Here is a 16,618-nt window from a genome sequence, read left to right on the forward strand (position 1 = left end):
ATGATCGTATCCAGCTGAGGTCCTTTCTTCAGATGCCGGCGTCGTGGAGTCTGGTGGCTAGCGTGTGGTGGGAGATGGTGGCAGCCACAGGTCCTGACTGCATAAAACAGCACAAGTTATATTTTATGTGCAGGGTACAAAGAAAAATTTCATAGCCCCAGATCCCCCAGTTGTATTGTGCATTGTACTATGGCAATGCAAAAGTACCATGTGAACATGAAGACCTGCCCTAATATGCTTAAAATGTGCATGAAATATATTGTATGAGTAATTAGGCCATCCAGGTTTTGCACAAATTTATGGTACATACTGCAACCAGGACCGGACTGGAAACCTAAATCAGAGTTGGTGGTATCTCATTCACCAGTGGAAAGCTTTGACAAACAGCTTAACTAACACTGGGCCCTCAGTCAAACAACCTCAAAGCATCCATCCTATTTAGGGCAGATGAAAAGTCTGGCAGTCCCAAACGGGCTCCCAAAACAATGACACCCACACATTTAGAGAAATCTCTCAGAATGTTAGGGACATTTATTTTTTGTTTTTTAAATAAAAATTCTTCAACTTTGGGAGTTTGTTTTTGAAAAACAAAAACATTTGCTGTGCTGGAGCACTGGACATGGTGCACGCACAGTAATGCTTCAGCGCCATCAAAAGAGCTGATATGATTGCGTATCCTCTGAAGATATTATCTAGAGATAGTTGTCCATCCGTCTGGAGGAGAATTTGAAAAGCGGTGGGCTGTAGTCTACCAGGGCAATGGAGAACATCCCTTTGTTGCTCCTGTGAAATGTTGTAATGATAACCATACACTAAATAAGCCTCTGAGAGCAGTACTTAAAAAAATGTGTAAATGGTACCTATTGAAATAGCACTGACAACGATAAAAAATACTCTATATGAAGTCATATTATGCCAACATAAAGCAGCCAGCAATTTGCTGTTTACAAATTAAAATACAGCCAACGCATTTTAGTGCTGCTAATTTAAAGACCAGACAAACCTGTTTAGGTGAAATAGCCAAAACCATCAACACTTAAGAGCTCTCACCTTAAACAAAAGTCATAAAAGATTAAAAGTTCAAAATAACAGAAGAGAATATTAAAAACTGAAAAATACTAAACACATGAATAAATGTGGAATTTTCAAATAAGGCAGATTTGAAATAAATAAATAAAAACACTTATGTGTTATAAATAAGTATCAAGATGTCGCTACATAGCTAGTACACACAAAATTCCCTTATACACAGGCGACTTTATCACTGTATTTAATCTATTATGGCATGTACTCCTTCTGTTTGTATGACGCATACAATCTTGACACTGGCATGACAAACAATAACTGTTCGATATTAGGTTTCCTTAGAAGTGAACAATTCTAGATTAACGCCAAATTTGTGTTGGATTTACGTCGCTTGTAAAATGTTGTATATTAACATGAATAACAGGGCTTCCAACATTTGTTTCGCAATGTTTAATTTCATCAGTATTTCTGACCTCTAATTAAACCTACATTGTTCATACATACATTGGTATTGAAAGTGGAATTTTCACACAAAATTGTTGGTATTCCATAATTTGTTTTTTTACTGTATCCACATCTCTCAATACTGATTCCACTTTAAGTGTCAGCCCAGAATCTCTCTTTCATGCTCATTTGCTATTGCCAACATCCCCTCTTTACCTTTTGTTTTCCCTTCTTTTCTCTTTAGGTGGTCTCTGTTCATCTGTAAATGGCATCATGGTAGGATATGACTGGATATTTAGGACTGACTGATTCTCTAAAATAACCCCACCCAAAGGATGAACCTTTTCCATGAGGTGATAATTAATTTCTAAAGTCTAATTTCTGATGCCTCTAAAACATAATTTCTGATTCCAGATTTATGGTGACAAGATTAGTAAGCTGCTGCTTGCATGCTTTGTTTCAGAACGCATAATCCTTAGGGCACTGTTTTTCCTTTGCCTTCATCTCAATAAAGCTTAAGTCTGTTCTCTAGCATAAGCCACTTACCTTATCAGAGATTTTCACAAAGAGGCTGAAGCCCTCTGGGGACTTTAGCAGCAGCCTGGTAGCGATGTCCTGGCAGAAGTCTTTGGCTTTCGTACTGGACTCTACTTCAAATGCCTGCAAAATGATAGGCGAAGTTAGTAGGCTCCCTTGACAAAACGTTCTACCACTTCCAATCAAGAAATTTGTAACAGGTATTCCACACTGTTAGACCTGTCTGGCCTTTTGCGTAGTCCCTCTAATTTATTATTTATTTTGTCCCCTTTTAGCCCCTCATGCCTTTATTTATTTTTGTGTCCACTAGATTTTTCAAGGTGTTGTTCTAGGGGATAGGTGCTCTTTCGCCCTCATAGTTCTTCACCTCAGGCCTAGAGGCCTTTCCTGACAGAAATTCCCTTGGAGTCACAAAATGGTGGCTACCAACTGTCACCACTGACAAACCTAGAACCTGTCCCATAGGATAGAGTAGGGCATTCCAGAACCTTCTGGTCCCTTCTGGACCTCTGAGGGTTAGCCTATAAAAGGCGGAATGCTGGTCAGCCATTTTGTCTTACCAGAGAGAGTCAGCTGGAGGACAGGCTGTAGCAGAAGGTGGGGGTAGGATAGTCAAAGGGTTGACCTCCTAGTCTAAGGACGCTGCCTTATTGATTCACCACCCTTCCTCCCTTGGGTTACTTGACTTGTCCTCGCTGCTTGGGATTACTGGAGACCCTGGGCGCCTGACCAACCCCTAGTCTGGAAGTACGGGGGTGTGAGAAGGAGAAGGAGACTGCGGCGCTGTGGAGCGCAGTCCTCCGCCTAGCTGGAAAAGACTGTAGACAGACTCTGCTGAGGGTTGCTAAGAAGAAGGGGAGTACCATCGATCCCCCCTCCTCTGGTAACGTGGGTCTGAACTGTCTTGAGATCTCCAGAGTGATAATCCTGCACTGGGACGATATTAAGGATAGTACCCCAGAGCAACTCGACTCCCGAATTACTCCTTACCCTCACTTGTGTCAAAATCCTGTGGGTACTGAGGGAAATTATCGTGCCCCTGCCGGGCGCCCCCTGCCTTCACCTCCAGCGGATTCCTGGTTTATGGCAGAGAGGCTCGGAGAAGCCGTCGAGCGGTAGTGTCCTGGTACCGCTTCTGCGTGGAGGAGAGGGAGAAGCGTCTCTCCTTGGTGTCAGTGCAGTGGAGGCGGGTCCGGTGGGAGTGTCCTAAGGCCCGAGGTGAAAGGCGGCGCCAGCGTGGGCGTCCCGCGCATGTCAGGAGGAGTAGTGCTTCCCTCGACCGGCGCGAAAGAGAGGTGAGGAGAAGCACCGAAGGAGTCTGTGGGGAAATCCCCTCGCGGGAGCTCCGCGGGAGGAGCGGCTGACTGGGGACAGGAGCGGAGCCCTTCCCACCCCCGGAAGAACCAACTCCGAGATCCCTGGCACTTGTGGTAAAAGGACTGAACCCTCCTGCTTGCAGGGCAGATTCACTGGCCGGAAGCCAGCCAAAGTAGCGGAATAGGTGAGGAGAGGGAGGGAAAGTGACGGAGGAGATCTGCATTCCTTTTGGTAACTGGTGAGAGTGAAGATTCTCCCTCAAAGCTTGGAGTGGGGAGGACTTATAAACAGCGACTAAACTGTCCTCATGTAGTCAGGCCTATAAGGAATTGGACTAGGTAACAGTCGATGATCCGGAGCTGATGATCCTGGGCACAGCCTCCCCCGTCTCCATAGAGCCGATCTGGCCATCAAGCATGGGAGTGGCCCCACCCCCCAGAGACAACATCAAAAGCTTAGGGGTCTGGCTTGATAAGTCTCTGAGCCTTAACACACAGGCCACTAAGATCTCAGCCACCTGCTTTGGCCTCCTTAGAGTGATCAAGAAAGTCCTTCCCCTCCTCTGCTTCGAGGCCAAACAGATAATCATACAGGGCCTTATCCAATCCCGTTTGGATTTTAATAACGCCCTATACTTGGGAGCCCCGGATTACACCCTACAGAAGCTCCAACGCACCCAGAATTGTGCTGCCAGAGCGCTGCTGGGTATCCCCCGGAGGACCTCAGTGAGAACCAGCTTAAAGACTCTGCACTGGTTACCTGTCAGGGACAGAGTAAAATTTAAATCGCTCTGCATTGCCCACCAGACTTTCTGGGAAACGGGCCCAGACATCAACCGGCCCCTGATCTCTCCCTACAGGCCCAATAAACCCCTCCGCTCTTCTACAGCATTCCTGGCCGAGACCCCCAGAATTCGCAGAGCCAGAGCGGGAGGACGCTCCTTCTCGTACAATGTTTCCAAACTCTGGAACTCCCTCCCTCTGCAGCTGAGGAACAACCCCAATCTGACCACTTTTCGCAAACAGCTAAAAACCCTGCTGTTTAATGACCTCAAGAGGGCTCCATCTGTTTTTAGCGCCTGGACGCCTCAGGGCAACTGTAGCGCTCTACAAATCACATTTTCATTTCATTTCATTTCATTTCGATGACTAAGAGAGGTTGATTGCATATACTCTGTAAAACCTTGGGAAACAGCTGAAGGTTGAATTAAACTCTTGAAAATTACTGCCAGAAGTATCTGAAGTGGCCAAATAGCCCTGTTTACAGGCAGAAGGAGGGAAGTTAGAGTTGAGAAGCTGTATATGCTAGCCTGTATATATGAAGGAGCCAAATCTAGAAAATATTCCTTTAAAAGTATAAAACACTTCACCGAAGTCAAGTCTAACAAATTTTGGAGTCTAATGTAATGTGCTGTTGGTGCTGATTAATGATTTAAGTTAGCAACTTTCAAAGTATTATTATTTCCATGTCAAACTGTAATGTACTAAGCTGTGAATTCTAAAGACAAGAGAGCAAAGATTATTTTAATAAACAAGCTCATATTTTTCCAAACATTGGTGTAGCGTCCTTTTTGAGTGAAATTGCGTTGATTTACTGCTGGGTGGTTTGCAACCTTTACACATGTGCCTCTAAGTGATAGTGTCTTACCCTAGGCCAGGCTACCTTAGGTGACCTGACATATTTAGGTTCCAACAAGTTGGTGTCTAGCGGTGGGATCCTGACTGTGGTTGCAACTACTCTGTAGTAATTGAGCGTCATTCACTAGCCTACACCAGGAGTTTTCTCCTAGCGGCCCTCCTAATTCTTATTTTTGTTTTTTTCAAATTTGTTCCTGGTGGTGGGGTGGAGGTAGCTTCAGGTTGCCTTGCAACTCTATTCTTCTTGTGTGTGTAGCTTTGAATTGCCTGTGGTAAAATGGAGTTTGCACTAGAAAAACTAGACACCTATTCGGTGGCTCAGCTAAAAGATTTCTGTCAACAATTGGGAGTGTTCTTTAAGCGTGGTGCCAAGAAGGGGGAACTCCAGACCAGTTTGAGGGCTTGGGTGGAAGCACGCAATGAGGAGGGAACGGTGGAAGAGGAGGAATTGGACAGAGGTACTGTCATTGATAGGACTGCGGAATGTTCCCCGGGGGTGGGTGAGATGTCAATCAGCCCCAAGGCAACCTCACGGGAGGGCAGCAGTGTGTCATCGAGAGGGTTGTCAGAAACCGAGTTAGCTGACAGGAGAGAGGATAGACTGTTAAGGTGGGAAATAGCAAAAATGGAGTTGGAAGAAAAGAGGGAGAGGAGGAGGTTAGAACAGGAGAAGGAAGAGCGGAGAATGGCTCATGAATTCAAACTAAAAGAGTTAGAACTCCAGGCCCTGCAACGGGGACCCTTTCCAACTCCAAATGGTGGCAGCAAAACCAGAGAACCAACCAGGGAGTCCAGACCCTACCTGCCTAAGGATATAATTGCCAGCTATAGTCAGGGGGATGACATAGCCAAGTGGCTGGCAGCCTATGAGGTCTCCTTAAGAGCCCATGGGATCCAGGAGAAGCACTGGGGGGGTGGGTTGTATGAGTACATGCCTCCTACTGGTCAGGACACCTTGCTGGCCTTGGAATCAGAGGAGCAGACCAACTACCCCACCATGAAGCTAGCATTGGTCAGGAAGTTTGGGCTTACCCCGGAAAGGTATCGCCAGAAGTTCAGGGGGAGCCACAAGTTAAGCACCCAGAACTGGGTGGACTTCCTTCATTATGCAAGAAAGGCATTGGAGGGCTGGGTAAAGGGCAGTGAGGTGAGGGATTATGAGGGGTTGTATGATCTATTTTTGAAAGAGCACCTCCTCGAGAAATGCTTTCCCGAGCTGCGCCAACACCTGGTGGACAGCAAGCTGACCAATCCCCGGAAGCTTGCAGAGGAGGCGGACATCTGGGCAAGTACCCGGGTGTCCTCAAAGGGGACTGGAGGGGATTCCCAAAAGGCCGGACAGGGCGCCCCCCAGAAGAAGGAGGGGGGAGATAAAAAAGAGGGAGTTCTCTAAAGGTCCCCAAAACAATTTCCAGGGAAAGGGAACAGGTTTCACCCCTAAGGCAAACCCGCCCAGGAACCCTAATCCTGGCCAAAGCCAGCAGCCAAGGGTTCTCCACTGCTTCGAATGTGGTGGTGTTGGACATTATAAGGGAGATGTCAGATGCCCAAAAAGACCACCCCCTCCCACCGGAGGAAAACCACCGGGAGTAGCTAGTGTAGCGCTCGGGGAGGAGTTGCCCTTAGATAAGGGGGGTGAGTGGGCGGGTGTCACCTTAGTGTCCCTGGGAGAACGGGAGATGGTTCCTAAGATCCAGGTGCCCCCAAATACTGTTAAGTATGGGCAATGGATCACCATCAATGGCCAGAGAGGGGAGGCTCTGAGAGATACAGGAGCCAGTATGACTATGGTGAGAAGTCAACTGGTGTCTCCAGAGCAGGTGGTTCCCAATGTACTCCACCCCGCCGCGATGGCTGACGGCAGAATGGGCCACTATCCCGTGGCTGAGGTTCCCTTTGAGTGGGAAGGGGTTGCAGGTTCACTTCAAGTTGCCGTAAGCCCTGCCGTGCCAGTTGATTGTCTGCTGGGGAATGATATGGAGCACAACGCTTGGAGAGAGGTGGAATACCGGACGCATTCTGCGATGCTGGGTACACCTGACTGGGCCTGTGTGAGCACAAGGTCTGCGACTACCCGGAGAGGGAGTTCGCTTGGGTTGGAGCCTGGAACAATGGCCCAACCCGCTGCCAAAAAGGGACAGACCCGAAGACAGGAAGAGCCTGCTTCGGCTTCCGCACCCCATGTGACAGATCGGCCACCTGCGGTGGTGGACCAGGAGTCCGTGGAGGGGGAAGTAGACTCTCTGGAGGATTTACCCATCCCTGCTGAGTGGCATGTGGAGGGAGGACCTACCAGAGAGGAATTCTGTAAGGGGCAGAGGGAGTGCCCTACCCTTGAGGGACTGAGGCGTCAGGCTGAAGCCCAGGCAGCAGGTGATGTTACGGGACACTACCATATTTACTGGGAGGATGGACTCCTCTACAGTGAACCCAAGGTACCCTTACCTGGTTCATCAAGGGCCTTGGTAGTCCCGCAACAATACCGAGCCTTTCTGCTGGAATTGGCTCATGCTATACCCTTGGCAGGACACTTAGGTCAGGACAAGACCTTTGCTCGGCTTGTCCTCCACTTTTACTGGCCTCAGATGAAAGTGGCGTCCAACACCTACTGTCGGACATGTGTATCCTGCCAGGCCAGTTGGAAAACAGGGGTGAAGCTGAAAGCTCCTCTGGAACCACTTCCCGTCGTTAGCACCCCCTTTGAAAGGGTGGGCATCGACATTGTAGGGCCATTGGATCCACCAACAACAGCTGGTCACAGGTTCGTCCTGGTTCTGGTGGATCATGCCACACGGTATCCAGAGGCAATTCCCCTAAGGACTGTCACTGCACCTGTGGTGGCTAGGGCCCTAATGGGGATCTTTACCCGAGTGGATTTCCCCAAAGAAGTTGTGTCTGACAGGGGGACCAACTTTATGTCAGCTTACATGCGGGCAATGTGGAAGGAGTGTGGAGTGACCTACCGGTTCACCACTCCTTAACACCCCCAGTCGAATGGACTGGTTGAGAGGTTCAACAAAACCTTGAAGGGCATGATCAGAAGTCTGCCCGAAAGCCTGCGGAGGAAATGGGACGTCCTCCTACCCTGTTTGCTATTCTCCTACAGGGAAGTGCCACAGAAGGGAGTGGGCTTCAGCCCCTTTGAACTTCTGTATGGGCACCCTGTACGTGGTCCTCTCAGCCTGGTGAAGGATGGTTGGGAGAAGTCTCCCAGGAAACCCCCCCAGGATGTGGTGAGCTACATGCTGGCCTTCAGGAGCCAAATGGCGAAGTTGTGGAAGCAAGCTTCTGACAACTTGGAGGCCAGCCAGGCAGTCATGAAAGAGTGGTATGACCACAACGCTCACCAGGTGGAATTGGAGCCTGGCCAGAAAGTGTGGGTGATGGAACCTGGAGAGCTTAGTGCCCTCCAGGATCGCTGGACAGGCCCAATTGAAGTGTTGGAAAAGAAGGGTAAGGCCACATACCTGGTAGACCTTAAGACCCCTCGACAGCCCCTACGGGTGCTGCATGCCAACCGACTCAAACCCCACCATGAGAGGCCCGAGGTCATCTTAATGATGGTGACTGATGGGGGAGAGGAAGCGGAAAGCGAACCTCTCCCAGACTTGTTCTCGTCTCAAGAGAAGGATGGATCAGTGGAGGGAGTGATTCTCTCTCCCACTCTAACTCCTAAACAGCGGGAGGACTGCCGCCAGATACTGGAGCAGTACTCTACGTTGTTCTCCCTTGTCCCGGGAAGGACTCACCTGTGTACCCATGATGTGGACACAGGGGACAGCCCACCAGTGAAGTCAAAGACCTACCGGCTGTCCGACAAGGTGAAGGCTAGCATCCATGGAGAGGTTGCCAAGATGCTAGAGCTAGGAGTTATAGAACCTTCCAGCAGCCCTTGGTCCAGCCCGGTGGTGCTAGTGCCAAAAGCCGCTCCACCAGGCACCACACCAGAACTGAGGTTCTGTGTGGATTACCGGGGACTGAACTCAGTTACAAAGACTGATGCTCATCCGATCCCTAGGGCGGATGAATTAATTGACCGGCTAGGAGCTGCCCAATACCTAAGTACCTTTGACCTCATTTCAGGGTACTGGCAGATCTCCTTGACAGATGGAGCAAAGGAAAGGTCAGCCTTCTCCACGCCTGAGGGACACTTCCAATTTTGTGTGATGCCCTTTGGGCTAAAAAATGCCCCTGCCACATTTCAGCGGCTGGTGAATCAGGTCCTCTCTGGAATGGAGAGTTTCTCCGCTGCCTACCTGGATGACATTGCTGTCTTCAGTAGCAGTTGGGAGGACCATTTGCAACATTTGCAAGCAGTTCTCCAGGCCCTGAAACAAGCTGGATTGACAATCAAGGCCAGCAAATGCCAGATTGGGCAGGGGTCGGTTGTGTACCTTGGACACTTGGTGGGTAGGGGGACAGTGCAGCCCCTGCAGGCAAAGATTGAGGCAATCATGGCCTGGGAACCCCCCAAGACACAGACTGAGGTCCGAGCTTTCCTGGGCCTCACAGGCTACTACCGTCGCTTTGTGAAGGGGTATGGTACTATTGTAGCGCCCCTCACAGAGCTCACCTCCAAGAAACAACCTCGACGGGTAGTTTGGACGAACGCTTGTCAGCAAGCTTTTGAGAAACTGAAGCAGGCAATGTGTGCAGCACCGGTCCTGAGGGCCCCAGACTTCTCCAAGGAGTTCATTGTCCAGACAGATGCATCAGAACATGGCATTGGGGCAGTGTTATCTCAACTGAATGAAGAGGGCCTGGATCAGCCTGTAGTCTTCTTATCCAGGAGACTGCTTCCCCGGGAACAGAAGTGGAGTGCAATTGAGAGGGAAGCTTTCACGGTGGTGTGGGCTCTGAAGAAGCGCGGCCATACCTGTTTGGCTCGCACTTCCTGGTTCAGACTGACCACCGACCCCTTCGTTGGCTAATGCAGATGAAGGGGGAGAATCCCAAGCTGTTGAGGTGGTCCATCTCCCTACAGGGAATGGACTTCCGGGTGGAACATCGACCTGGAGTGGACCACGCCAATGCAGACGGTCTTTCCAGGTATTTCCGCCTTAGTGATGAGGACTCCCAAGGGGTTGGGTAGCTCTCCCCACTTTCAGCTGGGGGGGACGCGTGTTAGACCTGTCTGGCCTTTTGCGTAGTCCCTCTAATTTATTATTTATTTTGTCCCCTTTTAGCCCCTCATGCCTTTATTTATTTTTGTGTCCACTAGATTTTTCAAGGTGTTGGTCTAGGGGATAGGTGCTCTTTCGCCCTCATAGTTCTTCACCTCAGGCCTATAGGCCTTTCCTGACAGAAATTCCCTTGGAGTCACAAAATGGTGGCTACCAACTGTCACCACTGACAAACCTAGAACCTGTCCCATAGGATAGAGTAGGGCATTCCAGAACCTTCTGGTCCCTTCTGGACCTCTGAGGGTCAGCCTATAAAAGGCGGAATGCTGGTCAGCCATTTTGTCTTACCAGAGAGAGTCAGCTGGAGGACAGGCTGTAGCAGAAGGTGGGGGTAGGATAGTCAAAGGGTTGACCTCCTAGTCTAAGGACGCTGCCTTATTGATTCACCACCCTTCCTCCCTTGGGTTACTTGACTTGTCACCGCTGCTTGGGATTACTGGAGACCCTGGGCGCCTGACCAACCCCTAGTCTGGAAGTACGGGGGTGTGAGAAGGAGAAGGAGACTGCGGCACTGTGGAGCGCAGTCCTCCGCCTAGCTGGAAAAGACTGTAGACAGACTCTGCTGAGGGTTGCTAAGAAGAAGGGGAGTACCATCTAGCCCTTCCAATTGATCCCCCCTCCTCTGGTAACGTGGGTCTGAACTGTCTTGAGATCTCCAGAGTGATAATCCTGCACTGGGACGATATTAAGGATAGTGCCCCAGAGCAACTCGACTCCCGAATTACTCCTTACCCTCGCTTGTGTCAAAATCCTGTGGGTACTGAGGGAAATTATCGTGCCCCTGCCGGGCGCCCCCTGCCTTCACTTCCAGCGGATTCCTGGTTTATGGCAGAGAGGCTCGGAGAAGCCGTCGAGCGGTAGTGTCCTGGTACCGCTTCTGCGTGGAGGAGAGGGAGAAGCGTCTCTCCTTGGTGTCAGTGCAGTGGAGGCGGGTCCGGTGGGAGTGTCCTGAGGCCCGAGGTGAGAGGCGGCGCCAGCGTGGGCGTCCCGCGCATGTCAGGAGGAGTAGTGCTTCCCTCGACCGGCGCGAAAGAGAGGTGAGGAGAAGCACCGGAGGAGTCTGTGGGGAAATACCCTCGCGGGAGCTCCGCGGGAGGAGCGGCTGACTGAGGACGGGAGCGGAGCCCTTCCCACCCCCGGGAGAACCAACGCCGAGATCCCTGGCACTTGTGGTAAAAGGACTGAACCCTCCCGCTTGCAGGGCCGATTCACTGGCCGGAAGCCAGCCAAAGTAGCGGAATAGGTGAGGAGAGGGAGGGAAAGTGACGGAGGAGATCTGCATTCCTTTTGGTAACTGGTGAGAGTGAAGATTCTCCCCCAAAGCTTGGAGTGGGGAGGACTTATAAACAGCGACTAAACTGTCCTCATGTAGTCAGGCCTATAAGGAATTGGACTAGGTAACAGTCGATGACTAAGAGAGGTTGATTGCATATACTCTGTAAAACCTTGGGAAACAGCTGAAGGTTGAATTAAACTGTTGAAAATTACTGCCAGAAGTATCTGAAGTGGCCAAATAGCCCTGTTTACAGGCAGAAGGAGGGAAGGTAGAGTTGAGAAGCTGTATATGCTAGCCTGTATTTATGAAGGAGCCAAATCTAGAAAATATTCCTTTAAAAGTATATAACACTTCACAGAAGTCAAGTCTAACAAATTTTGGAGTCTAATGTAATGTGCTGTTGGTGCTGATTAATGATTTAAGTTAGCAACTTTAAAAGTATTATTATTTCCATGTCAAACTGTAATGTACTAAGCTGTGAATTCTAAAGACAAGAGAGCAAAGATTATTTTTATAAACAAGCTCATATTTTTCCAAACATTGGTGTAGCGTCCTTTTTGAGTGAAATTGCGTTGATTTACTGCTGGGTGGTTTGCAACCTTTACACATGTGCCTCTAAGTGATAGTGTCTTACCCTAGGCCAGGCTACCCTAGGTGACCTGACATATTTAGGTTCCAACACACACCATTCAACAGGAAGACCTCCATGTATGTGTGATGCCCTGTAACAATGTTTGATTTACAATAAGGGGTGGTGATGGACAGAGTCTCTGAATTAAGCAGAGTACTCTCACCCAGTCAAGAGATCAGGGCTAGATCCAACACCGTTTTTTAGCTCATTGCACCATCCCAGTTTCAGAACCTGGCTGTATGCAAATTGGTCTGTCCCTGGCCCAGTGCATCATGGGAACAGGGCAGACCAGACTACAAAAGCCAATTCTTACACTGGGAAGGAAACAAGCTTCCGGGGACCGGTTTCTGGCATTTCAGCCGTCTTCGGCCCGGCTTGCTTGAATCCTGATGGTGCAATGAGCAAGGGACTCACATCTGAGTATACCCTTCCACGCTTAGGGTGGACAAAATAATTTACAATAAGGGGTGGTGATGGACAGAGTCTCTGAATTAAGCAGAGTACTCTCACCCAGTCAAGAGATCAGGGCTAGATCCAACACCGTTTTTTAGCTCATTGCACCATCCCAGTTTCAGAACCTGGCTGTATGCAAATTGGTCTGTCCCTGGCCCAGTGCATCATGGAAACAGGGCAGACCAGACTACAAAAGCCAATTCTTACACTGGGAAGGAAACAAGCTTCCGGGGACCGGTTTCTGGCATTTCAGCCGTCTTCGGCCCGGCTTGCTTGAATCCTGATGGTGCAATGAGCAAGGGACTCACATCTGAGTATACCCTTCCACGCTTAGGGTGGACAAAATAATTTACAATAAGGGGTGGTGATGGACAGAGTCTCTGAATTAAGCAGAGTACTCTCACCCAGTCAAGAGATCAGGGCTAGATCCAACACCGTTTTTTAGCTCATTGCACCATCCCAGTTTCAGAACCTGGCTGTATGCAAATTGGTCTGTCCCTGGCCCAGTGCATCATGGGAACAGGGCAGACCAGACTACAAAAGCCAATTCTTACACTGGGAAGGAAACAAGCTTCCGGGGACCGGTTTCTGGCATTTCAGCCGTCTTCGGCCCGGCTTGCTTGAATCCTGATGGTGCAATGAGCAAGGGACTCACATCTGAGTATACCCTTCCACGCTTAGGGTGGACAAAATAATTTACAATAAGGGGTGGTGATGGACAGAGTCTCTGAATTAAGCAGAGTACTCTCACCCAGTCAAGAGATCAGGGCTAGATCCAACACCGTTTTTTAGCTCATTGCACCATCCCAGTTTCAGAACCTGGCTGTATGCAAATTGGTCTGTCCCTGGCCCAGTGCATCATGGGAACAGGGCAGACCAGACTACAAAAGCCAATTCTTACACTGGGAAGGAAACAAGCTTCCGGGGACCGGTTTCTGGCATTTCAGCCGTCTTCGGCCCGGCTTGCTTGAATCCTGATGGTGCAATGAGCAAGGGACTCACATCTGAGTATACCCTTCCACGCTTAGGGTGGACAAAATAATTTACAATAAGGGGTGGTGATGGACAGAGTCTCTGAATTAAGCAGAGTACTCTCACCCAGTCAAGAGATCAGGGCTAGATCCAACACCGTTTTTTAGCTCATTGCACCATCCCAGTTTCAGAACCTGGCTGTATGCAAATTGGTCTGTCCCTGGCCCAGTGCATCATGGGAATAGGGCAGACCAGACTACAAAAGCCAATTCTTACACTGGGAAGGAAACAAGCTTCCGGGGACCGGTTTCTGGCATTTCAGCCGTCTTCGGCCCGGCTTGCTTGAATCCTGATGGTGCAATGAGCAAGGGACTCACATCTGAGTATACCCTTCCACGCTTAGGGTGGACAAAATAATTTACAATAAGGGGTGGTGATGGACAGAGTCTCTGAATTAAGCAGAGTACTCTCACCCAGTCAAGAGATCAGGGCTAGATCCAACACCGTTTTTTAGCTCATTGCACCATCCCAGTTTCAGAACCTGGCTGTATGCAAATTGGTCTGTCCCTGGCCCAGTGCATCATGGGAACAGGGCAGACCAGACTACAAAAGCCAATTCTTACACTGGGAAGGAAACAAGCTTCCGGGGACCGGTTTCTGGCATTTCAGCCGTCTTCGGCCCGGCTTGCTTGAATCCTGATGGTGCAATGAGCAAGGGACTCACATCTGAGTATACCCTTCCACGCTTAGGGTGGACAAAATAATTTACAATAAGGGGTGGTGATGGACAGAGTCTCTGAATTAAGCAGAGTACTCTCACCCAGTCAAGAGATCAGGGCTAGATCCAACACCGTTTTTTAGCTCATTGCACCATCCCAGTTTCAGAACCTGGCTGTATGCAAATTGGTCTGTCCCTGGCCCAGTGCATCATGGGAACAGGGCAGACCAGACTACAAAAGCCAATTCTTACACTGGGAAGGAAACAAGCTTCCGGGGACCGGTTTCTGGCATTTCAGCCATCTTCAGCCCGGCTTGCTTGAATCCTGATGGTGCAATGAGCAAGGGACTCACATCTGAGTATACCCTTCCACGCTTAGGGTGGACAAAATAATTTACAATAAGGGGTGGTGATGGACAGAGTCTCTGAATTAAGCAGAGTACTCTCACCCAGTCAAGAGATCAGGGCTAGATCCAACACCGTTTTTTAGCTCATTGCACCATCCCAGTTTCAGAACCTGGCTGTATGCAAATTGGTCTGTCCCTGGCCCAGTGCATCATGGGAACAGGGCAGACCAGACTACAAAAGCCAATTCTTACACTGGGAAGGAAACAAGCTTCCGGGGACCGGTTTCTGGCATTTCAGCCGTCTTCGGCCCGGCTTGCTTGAATCCTGATGGTGCAATGAGCAAGGGACTCACATCTGAGTATACCCTTCCACGCTTAGGGTGGACAAAATAATTTACAATAAGGGGTGGTGATGGACAGAGTCTCTGAATTAAGCAGAGTACTCTCACCCAGTCAAGAGATCAGGGCTAGATCCAACACCGTTTTTTAGCTCATTGCACCATCCCAGTTTCAGAACCTGGCTGTATGCAAATTGGTCTGTCCCTGGCCCAGTGCATCATGGGAACAGGGCAGACCAGACTACAAAAGCCAATTCTTACACTGGGAAGGAAACAAGCTTCCGGGGACCGGTTTCTGGCATTTCAGCCGTCTTCGGCCCGGCTTGCTTGAATCCTGATGGTGCAATGAGCAAGGGACTCACATCTGAGTATACCCTTCCACGCTTAGGGTGGACAAAATAATTTACAATAAGGGGTGGTGATGGACAGAGTCTCTGAATTAAGCAGAGTACTCTCACCCAGTCAAGAGATCAGGGCTAGATCCAACACCGTTTTTTAGCTCATTGCACCATCCCAGTTTCAGAACCTGGCTGTATGCAAATTGGTCTGTCCCTGGCCCAGTGCATCATGGGAACAGGGCAGACCAGACTACAAAAGCCAATTCTTACACTGGGAAGGAAACAAGCTTCCGGGGACCGGTTTCTGGCATTTCAGCCGTCTTCGGCCCGGCTTGCTTGAATCCTGATGGTGCAATGAGCAAGGGACTCACATCTGAGTATACCCTTCCACGCTTAGGGTGGACAAAATAATTTACAATAAGGGGTGGTGATGGACAGAGTCTCTGAATTAAGCAGAGTACTCTCACCCAGTCAAGAGATCAGGGCTAGATCCAACACCGTTTTTTAGCTCATTGCACCATCCCAGTTTCAGAACCTGGCTGTATGCAAATTGGTCTGTCCCTGGCTCAGTGCATCATGGGAACAGGGCAGACCAGACTACAAAAGCCAATTCTTACACTGGGAAGGAAACAAGCTTCCGGGGACCGGTTTCTGGCATTTCAGCCGTCTTCGGCCCGGCTTGCTTGAATCCTGATGGTGCAATGAGCAAGGGACTCACATCTGAGTATACCCTTCCACGCTTAGGGTGGACAAAATAATTTACAATAAGGGGTGGTGATGGACAGAGTCTCTGAATTAAGCAGAGAATACTCTCACCCAGTCAAGAGATCAGGGCTAGATCCAATCGTTTTTGGCCACTATAGGTGTGGCAGGGTATACTCAGACATGAGTCCCTTTCTCACTGCTCCATCAGGATTCAAGCAAGCCGGGCCGAAGAGGCTGAAATGCCAGAAACCGGTCCCCGGTAGCTTGTCTCCTTTCTGGTGAAGAATTGGCTTGGTAGTTTGGTCTGCCCTGTTCCCATGATGCACTGGGCCAGGGACAGACTAATTTGCATATAGCCAGGTTCTGAGCTGGGATGGGGCAGTGAGATAAATAACGGTGATGGATCAAGCCCTGATCTTTGGACTGGGTAAGAGTGGTCTGCTTAATTCAGACACTCTGTTCATCACCACCCCCTTTTCTGAATCGTTTTTGGCCACTATAGGTGTGGCAGGGTATACTCAGACATGAGTCCCTTTCTCACTGCTCCATCAGGATTCAAGCAAGCCGGGCCGAAGAGGCTGAAATGCCAGAAACCGGTCCCCGGTAGCTTGTCTCCTTTCTGGTGAAGAATTGGCTTGGTAGTTTGGTCTGCCCTGTTCCCATGATGCACTGGGCCAGGGACAGACTAATTTGCAT

The 16,618-nt window shown here is 49.6% G+C and overlaps 1 protein-coding gene across 1 annotated transcript in view; it reads right to left on the reverse strand.

Moving 5' to 3' along the window:
* MYO7A (myosin VIIA) overlaps positions 1 to 16,618 on the reverse strand; it is a 319,096-nt gene that overhangs the window by 29,839 nt on the left and 272,639 nt on the right. The window contains exon 30 of the mRNA XM_078658511.1: positions 2,017 to 2,130. Coding sequence (XP_078514637.1) covers positions 2,017 to 2,130 — 114 coding nt within the window. The remainder of the gene's footprint in view (positions 1 to 2,016; positions 2,131 to 16,618) is intronic.

This window comes from Lissotriton helveticus, chromosome 8 (genome assembly GCF_964261635.1).
Source record: "Lissotriton helveticus chromosome 8, aLisHel1.1, whole genome shotgun sequence".
In the NCBI taxonomy this organism is placed as follows: Eukaryota; Metazoa; Chordata; class Amphibia; order Caudata; family Salamandridae; genus Lissotriton; species Lissotriton helveticus.